Source organism: Carica papaya, chromosome 8, assembly GCF_054855325.1.
Source record: "Carica papaya isolate Zhongbai chromosome 8, ASM5485532v1, whole genome shotgun sequence".
In the NCBI taxonomy this organism is placed as follows: Eukaryota; Viridiplantae; Streptophyta; class Magnoliopsida; order Brassicales; family Caricaceae; genus Carica; species Carica papaya.
In genome coordinates, this window is record NC_142316.1 from 743,829 (window position 1) to 752,809 (window position 8,981).

The window sequence follows — 8,981 nt, forward strand, 5'->3', positions numbered from 1 at the left end:
GCTATTCAATAACACATACAACAATAGTAAATCTAGTATCTCCATAAGTACCATGTCTATACCACCTACCTCCTGCCTCAACATTACCCTAGTACAACACCAGCCCCACTTATCCCGGTAGATTATTCGGGTTGCCTATCAAATGTGACTCCCCAGCCGAAGTCACACCCTAAGCTCCCCTGTTCACATTCATCACCGATATCGACTACCTGTACGTCATTCTCTACCCCTCAACCCCATTGGGCCACACACATACACACACACCACTATCTCGTGTCACCAACATCGGCGACTCACATCCCACACCTCGACCCCAAGAGGCCACACATGCACACGAATACTATTACAGCACGTCACCAACATCGACGACTCATACTCACACCTCCACCTCTCAACCCCAATGGCCACTCACACATACAATACCGTTCTCGCATGTCACCAACATCGGTGACTCATGCTCATTCCACCTCTCGGCCCCAATGGCCACTCACACACACAATACCGTTCTCGCACGTCACCAACATCGGCGACTCATGCTCACTTCTCCACTCCTCGACCCCAATAGGCCACGCACACACACCAGTACTATTATTTCACGTCACCAACATCAGCGACCCATGCTTACTTCTCTACCTCTCGACCTTATTAGGCCACACACACCAACACTTCACGTATACGCCGGCGATGTTCCCTCGCCAACCTTTAAATTTATAGCAACCATACCAACCTATCTCCCCTCACCCCACTCCCGCTACACCACTACCAACGCGCCCCTACTCTCCCACCCTAAACCACACTCTACAATCCCCTCCTGTGCCATCCCCATCTTCAGTAACTACATTCTCATCCCCCTCTAATCCTACCTCTCCCTACTGTTTCATACGCCTCTTCCCTCACCTGAAACTCCTCATACATATCGATTCCTATTCCATAGTCCCCTCCCTCGCACAGTCCGGACTCTCACTGTCACCCTCGCCACACTCACCCCTCTTACTGGACACTCACCGAAGTCATTCTTCCTGCTCCTTTCGCTCGCGACTCCCTCCGCATTCCCGCTCCCGTACACCATTCCCTTCGTCATCTCGGATCCCCCACACACGCCAAATTCCTTACTCACTCTTCCTCTCAGTGACCTTCCCTTGGTGCTCACACGACCTCCCCTCTCTCCCACGGACCTCCCATACGCCCCAGCAACGCCATCCTCTCCTTCCCACGGCCTCCTCCGTGAACACCTCCGCCATTCCGTCCTACACTCCACCTCTCAGCTCCGCCCAGCTACCTACGGACTACTTGGCCTCTACAACCTGCAAATAATATCACAAATCACACAACACCTACACAACCAAAGTTTTTACCGTACCTTCTATTTCCATTTTCCTTCCTCTTGCCGATCGCACTGTTCGTCGTCTGCGGCCCCCTTCTCTCTCCCTTCTCGCTTCTCTCCGCTCTGACTTCCCTCTATCTCTCTTCTGGAACCTTCTTCCCTCTCTTCTTTCCTCCTTCCCACTCTCTTCGTTCCCTACTTTCCTCTTTTCTCTTTTTTTTCCCTCCCCGACCCCGGTTTATATCCTACCAGCTTACTCAAAACGACGTCGTTTTTCTCCTTCCCAAAACGGCGTCGTTTCCTCCAAACAATTTTTTTTTTCTTTTCCCTTTTTTTCAGTTATTACATATGATATTAATTATTTTCCGTTTAAAGTGTAAAAAAGATAATTAATTAATTAATTAAATGATTATTTTTCCTTAATTATTCTTCTTTTACAAAATAAAATCTTGAATAGTTGCAGGATATTCCATTGACAAGACTTCAAAGATGGAGTAAATTACCGTCAGTTTCCCATTAATGGCATCAAATCACGCCATTACTGACATGTCAAGATTAGACAAGTACTCGGTCGGAACTTCATTTTGCCATCTTCTTCTTCTTCTTCGTCAATCTTTCTTTTTTACCTAACAATTCATATTAATTTATCTCTGGTTATTTTACAGAGTTCACGCAAACAGAAATCGCGATTTCAATCACCATAATCTGATTCGAACAACATTCTGACGATCGAAATCCACGTGATAATTGTATGTCTATGTCGTCCTCTATTTACATGAAGCGTTTGTTTACGTCATGGCTCTTTTTTTTTTTTGATAATGAATCTATTTGATGTCTGCCATTTTTGTTTTCTTCTATGTAACGTGAATGGAGACAGGACGAGATTATTAGACTTTTACTTCTTTTAGAATATTGAGGCACGATTCTTCCACTTGTTTTTTTCGTTGTTTGTTTATTTTATTTTATTATTAATGACTGTTCTCTGATCTGGTGTGTACTAGTGTTCTTCGAGTCTGACTTTCCTTTTCGCTTTGTCTTTTCTTTGGTATCCATTCTCTCGCTTCAGCTTTTGCTTTTGGTGCCTTCGGCTCATCGTATGTGTTTCTGCTCTTTTTTTTCTTAACGCAATTTTCTGGGTTTTGTTCTATGGAACTCCGTACAAAAGATCAAGTATTTTGATTTTCTGGATTCTGTGTTTATATTGTTTGTTTCTGGATGTCACTAACTTGAATTATGGAAAATTTTCTCTAATAGCTGACTTCATTTATTCGATTGGTTGGTTGTTTCGTCTTGAACTGGTTTATTTTGTGTTGACTTGATATCTTTGAACTCTTAATTGGCACCTGTACAGATGCATATTCCTTTATCAAACACCCTTGATTTTACTTGCGGTTTGGAGTTTGATTAAGGTGTTATATGGATTAGGGATTTGTGGAACAATGTTTTTTTTTTTTCCTTTTTTAGGGAATGAATATCATTGATCTCTAAAATGGCTCTGTTTCATTGTGCAATTTGGAATTTCTTTTTTGGGTTGGCACTAATGCATTTCTTTGAACTTTTTTACAATCTTATTTTTGTTCTTATATATGTTTGTATTTGCCACCTATGCAGTGCATGTGTGTGCCCGTGAGTATATATTTAGTTTGTGGATCCATTGTTAGAGCCTCCATTTTTAGGTCCTAATTCTACTTCTTCCCCTGAATTTTCATGACCAGAATACACCTGTAGCTGCTTTTACATTTTGTGGGGGATTTGCTGTATTTAAATAGTTTTCCATTTGAATGGAGTCCATGTATCTGACTCTGGATGGTGTGGGTTTAAACTATTGCTGAGTTGAGGTTTTAATGAATTTCCATATTATGTGCAAATTGATTCCCTTCCATTTAAACATTCTTTAACTGCATTAAGTTGACATCCAGTACTCACTATTGTGCAGGTGCCTACTCGATTCTGGACGAGTTTGTATTTCCTGAAAGTTCTTGCAAATTGTAAAATGTGATATACAAAATCTGTTTTATATTGGGAGTATTTTGCAAGATTGCTGCTCCTCTGGGATATTAAAATCTGCAAATTGCTGCTCTCTTGTGATATGCACTCATTCTGATTCATGTTAATTGGTTATAACCAACGGAAGAGCCATGGGACAGGCTTCGTCACTGCTTCTGGTGCTTTTGGCCTTTGGTTTTTTCATTGTGACATATAATTTGCTAACCATGTTAATGCACAATAGAGCAGTTGGAAAATGGATCAGTGATGATTCAGATGGCGGAATATTTTTTGATCCTGTTGTTAAGATGCCTGAAAATGTGAAAAATCCAAAGAATGCCAAGTTGCCATTCCATGTTGCCTTAACAGCCACTGATGCTCCTTACAGCAAGTGGCAGTGTCGCATTATGTATTATTGGTACAAGAAGAAAAAGGATCTGCCTGGGTCAGATATGGGGGGATTCACAAGAATTTTGCACTCAGGAAATCCTGACAACTTGATGGATGAGATTCCTACAGTTGTAGTTGATCCCCTTCCATCAGGGTTGGATCGGGTGAGTGCTCTTTTATGTTTCTGTTTTTCGTCAGTTACTCATATACCTTTTTCTCATAACTTTACCTTTCAGGTGAAATTAAATCTTGCACTGGCTCCTCCATTATGCAATAAGTTGATAATTTCCAATCACACAATAGTTTTTTATTTTTTGTTCCCTTTTATATTTCTTTTTGCCAATCCAAAAGTTAGAATCATAAAATGATTAAGAAAAGAGACAATGGTTATCAAATATAGGAAAGACAGAAATTTGTGATGGTGCTTTGTTGCCTTCTGATCATAAATTCCTAGGTTGATGCTTCAAAATATCGGTGAGCTATGGGCTCTTGCAACTTTTGGCCTGTGTATTCTTCTAAGTTCGGGAGAGTTTTTAGAAATTTTATCACTCCGCAATATTTTTATTAATGAACAAAATCTGCTTCGTAGCTAAATAAAATCTTGAATTGGTTCCATGGCTGCATGATTGAAGAACAAAATGTTATCTTAACTGACTTTCTGTTTAATTCATGGTCACAAATTTAAATGCTTGTGATTATATGATTGGTGCAAATCATAATATGGCTATATCCACTCCCAGATGAGAAGCCTCTGAATATTTGTTTCTGCCTCTTCTTTAACATGCTTAATTAGATATTATTATGGAGTTACTCTAGCTATTTACTGAATATATTCTATGTTGGGTAATTTTTTATGTGGTTTCCAATTCATTGCTCAGGGTTACATCGTCCTAAATAGACCATGGGCATTTGTGCAGTGGCTTGAAAAGGCTACAATTGAAGAAGAGTGAGCTTCCGTGTGTCTTATCTTCTCACATTGGGTTGAATCTTATCTGAATATCCATTAAAGGACATTGTTTTTTCTGTTGGTGCAGATACATACTGATGGCAGAGCCTGATCACATATTTATAAGTCCCCTCCCCAACTTAGCAAGGGGTGGATACCCTGCTGCCTTTCCATTTTTCTATATTAAGCCTGAAAAGAATGAACAGATAATCAGGAAGTTTTATCCAGAGGAGAATGGGCCTGTGACAAATGTTGATCCAATCGGCAATTCTCCTGTTATTATAAAAAAGGTGAAGTCCCACATACTACCGTGTCTGCTGAGGCCTGGCTTTTTCTATTCTGTATGATCGGCTGATTGATTCATGGAATATTTTTGTAGATGTTTTATTGCCTTTCCATGTTATATATAGCCATCATAATCATTGTTATCACTATCTACTGATGGTATTTTTGTTCTGTCTTTTATTCTCACATATATAGTTTCTTGATGAAAAATTAGTTACAAGAACTTATTTCAGTGTTATTTCAGAAAAAAAGAACTCATTTTAGCGATTTTTCAAGTTCAGGATTTGCTGGAAAAGATTGCTCCTACATGGATGAATGTTTCTTTGAAGATGAAAAATGATCCAGAGACTGATAAGGCTTTTGGCTGGGTGCTAGAAATGTAAGCATAGGAAAAGCATTATAAGTTCATTATTTATTTCTTTACATGCTAGCTTGTTGGTATTGACATGTTTTTTTTATTTCTTTTGTTTTTTTTTTGACAACTAAGGTATGCTTATGCTGTAGCATCTGCATTGCACGGTGTGCAACATATTCTTCGAAAGGACTTTATGCTGCAGGTTTAAGAGCTAATCCTTGTATTCTTTTACTTATGGAAGTTGATTGTCATCTTTTAATTAGTTTCTGTTCTGACCTGAGATGCTGGGAACCGTCCTAATGATAATTGCCTTCTTCCTGTTTCAGCCCCCATGGGATCTGGAGACTGCCAAAAAGTTCATCATTCATTACACTTATGGCTGTGATTACAATATGAAGGTAACTCGGCCAGAGGCTGCTAAAGATATTCAATAAAAAAGGAAAAAGCTGGTTTAGACAAACTAAAAGACAGTAGTATATTTCAGTTTTTATGAAAATGAAAACAGCTGGACACAGCTGGACACTGGTCTGATATGAAGCTGGTCTTATATAATCTTTCTTCTGGTAAATGCATTGTGTTAAGTTGCTGCTCTGGCATTATCATTATATGAGTTACTGGATCATGTTTAATGTTGCTTGACATCCAGGGTGAGCTAACTTATGGAAAAATTGGAGAGTGGCGATTTGACAAGAGATCATATCTAAGAGGACCTCCGCCCAGGAATCTCTCACTGCCTCCTCCAGGAGTTCCTGAAAGTGTGGTATGCCTCTAATATTTTATCTTATAAACATATCTTGTCAGTATGGATGGAATGTATAGCTTGTATTACGTTCTTCATGTGGATTTGGTTCTAAATTTCTACTATATATATAGGGTCAATTAGCAATATATGTTTCTACCAGTTCATTTGGTGATTATCTTTTTAAAAGAGGACAGATATAAGCAGGAAAATTTGTGACATTTAAATGTGTAATGGTTCTCGCACTTTATGAGTCTTAGTTGGGGCCTCCCGAATTCACGTTGTAGAGTATCCATATTTTTATAACTTATTTGAACAGAGTTGAGCAACGATCGAGCTGTTACTTTTGCAATGAGCCAATGCTACAAATCCCTTGCCTGCCATTGACTTTTACTATTGTTACAAGGCTTTTTCTTTGGCTTTTTTCATGGCAGGTTCATGTTCTATGTGTCTAAGCAACTTTGAATTACATAATCTGATTGAGTAATTGCCTGTATTATGCATATTAATTGAATGTGCTTTTTATCAAGGTTACAATAGTCTCTTTTGAGTCCAACAAAATTTATGTTAGGCATAAGAATCTCAACTTTCTCTTTTGGTGATTGTATGATTTACTGCATGACTAGTTGAATCTTTGAACTTCGGCATGGGTGATTATGAATCCTCTGTTGCTTAGCAGTTGTCAATGGTACTATAATTCAGTTCTCTTGTTTTCTGACTACAAAAGTTGGAAGTGTGAACATTTTAATTTATATTTTCTTGAGCTTGCGCTAGCAACTTTATGAAAGTTCCTTTCTTTTTCTTCAGGTAATTATTTGGTCTTTTAAGCCCACCGATGTCTTTTTCTCACAAATATCTAAAATTTTTGAAACTTTTCACCTCTGCTGAGAGGGCCATGGATAGAATTTTTTATCTCAGTCCCTTCCTGGAAGGAAATGGTGAAATTATGAGTGTAATATTAGAGTGTCAGCTTAAAATGAGAGCCTTAGACTGAGAACAGAAAAGTTCATGGTGGGATGAGTAGTAGGCAGCCAAAGCTAGGAATTGTCTAGATTGGGGCTTTTGGCGGGCGCGGTTTGTCCAGTAAGCAGTAAGAATAGTTAAAAGTTTACAGGCCTGAATTTGGTGTTTGCTGCCAGGCAGCTTTTGCAGGTTCTGTGGGTGGGCACTTATCTCTTGGACTAGGTTTGTAATAGAGCATGGCTATGCTGTGATCCTATTTCCTGTTTCTCAAGTAATGTGCACAAGTCAGCGTGGATAGCTAGGTCTCTATTATGACGCGGGGCGTTAAATATTTATTGTACCTAATAAAAGCAGAGTGATACAAATCCTACTAGCATATGTATTAATCTTGACCAACCAATTGACAAATTCTTACAAATACTATCTTCTTGCTGTCTGGAAACATACAAATGTTGAACTAGTTTCAGTGGTGCAGCGGCTTTATCTCTTAGATTTTGACGGCCAATTTATCTGAGCTGAGCTAAGGAGGTCAAGGATTGATTTTTTACCTTGCATGGATAGGGAGTTAAAAAGAAATGCAGAAACTCAGGCTTAGATTTATGTTTGAAAATATTTATAAAATAATATCATATTTTATTTTTTAAAAGAAAATATAGCATATTTTCTTTGCATTTTTTCTAAACTATTATTTTTATGCTTAACTATTATAAATGTTTGATTTATTGACATATATGATTTGGAAACTAAAGTAAAAACTATTTTTATGTATTAACAGAGTACTTTCATCTTTTGTTAGCTTATAGTTGTACTACGCGATGGATGCATATATAGATAGATTCGGCGGCAATTATGATATCTTTCAGTATGATTTTCTGGTGTTACTTGCAGGTGACCCTTGTAAAGATGGTGAATGAAGCTACTGCCAACATCCCCAATTGGGACACACAATAGATACATGGCTGTCCTCAAGATGGTATATTTTCTGTGAAACTTAAAATTCTTGGGGGAGGAATTTCTGTTTTATTTTTGGTTCTTTTTTTTTTTTTTAAATTTTAAATCTCAGAGTAGCTTTCTCTAGAAACTTGATGTATACAAACCTCAGTGAAGGAAAAAATAGAAAGAGAGGTTCTTACTGAAATTTTAGAAGGCCTTTGATTTTTGGGATTTAAACCATTCCATGGAAAATTCTACCATGTTTGAGCTTTTGATAAAAGGGTTAATCCCATTTTGTCCTTACCACTAGCTCCATACTCTTGCGTATGGGGAAAACATCCAAAGAGAGAACATCCAAAGAGAGACTCTGTAAACAGAAGAAACTTTGGTCGTTCGATATATAAAAATATTTATAATTTTTATTGTTCTTGGTGGTTCAATAATTGAAAGACTGATTAGGAAAGATCCGATGAGATATTCGGATGATTTTTTGTATCTTAATGTTTTAGTGGAGCTGTAAATAACTCTCTTTTTAAGTATACATTCAACACTGTTAATTATATGTCCGCGTAGAAATTAAACTTGTAGTACTTTTTTTTTCCCATGCTATGTGGACGTCCACGTCGTCGTCTATGTGGACGCCGGCGTCCACGCGAAAACAAAAGATAGAAGACTTCTATTATTTCTTCTATCATCTAGACATTGTTGTTGACAGATGTTATCTTCTCATTTTTCCTCTTCTCCCCCATTTCTCTTCAGCTCGAAAAGCTTCCTCTTTTCTCTCTGCAAAGCCAACGCCTGCTTCCTCTTCCTCGGTTTCTTCATGAAACTGATATGAAGGTACTTCCTTCTGCAATCTGCAACAGCTTCCTTCTGCAAAACCTGATACAGTTGTAGAGGAACATGCCTCACGGTTCCTAGACTGGCGAAGAAGATCACCATTGCAGAGAAAGAGGGAAAGGGGGAAGCTTTTCCAGCCATGGAGAAAAGGGGGGAGAAGAAATAGGTTGTATGTTGCTTAGTGAAAAGAAATAATGGGAAGTTTGTGGTTTTTTTTTTT

At 38.3% G+C, this 8,981-nt stretch overlaps 1 protein-coding gene across 4 annotated transcripts; it reads left to right on the forward strand.

Annotated features, from left to right (window-relative positions):
- Positions 1 to 1,773: 1,773 nt before the first annotated feature.
- On the forward strand, positions 1,774 to 8,981 carry LOC110824015 (Hyp O-arabinosyltransferase-like protein). 4 transcript variants are annotated; one of them, XM_022054546.2, is made up of 11 exons: positions 1,774 to 1,894; positions 1,990 to 2,073; positions 3,261 to 3,864; positions 4,579 to 4,646; positions 4,735 to 4,936; positions 5,213 to 5,310; positions 5,419 to 5,488; positions 5,613 to 5,684; positions 5,933 to 6,046; positions 7,877 to 7,961; positions 8,681 to 8,981. In XM_022054546.2, the coding sequence occupies exons 3-10, from the start codon at positions 3,463 to 3,465 to the stop codon at positions 7,937 to 7,939; spliced, it is 1,089 nt and encodes a 362-aa protein (XP_021910238.1). In that variant the 5' UTR covers positions 1,774 to 1,894; positions 1,990 to 2,073; positions 3,261 to 3,462; the 3' UTR covers positions 7,940 to 7,961; positions 8,681 to 8,981. The 4 variants fall into 4 exon arrangements, with proteins under 4 accessions (XP_021910238.1, XP_021910222.1, XP_088065757.1 ...); XM_022054530.2 differs by lacking the exon at positions 8,681 to 8,981 and having other exon boundaries at positions 7,877 to 8,348; XM_088209631.1 differs by lacking the exon at positions 8,681 to 8,981 and having other exon boundaries at positions 1,803 to 1,887; positions 7,877 to 8,348.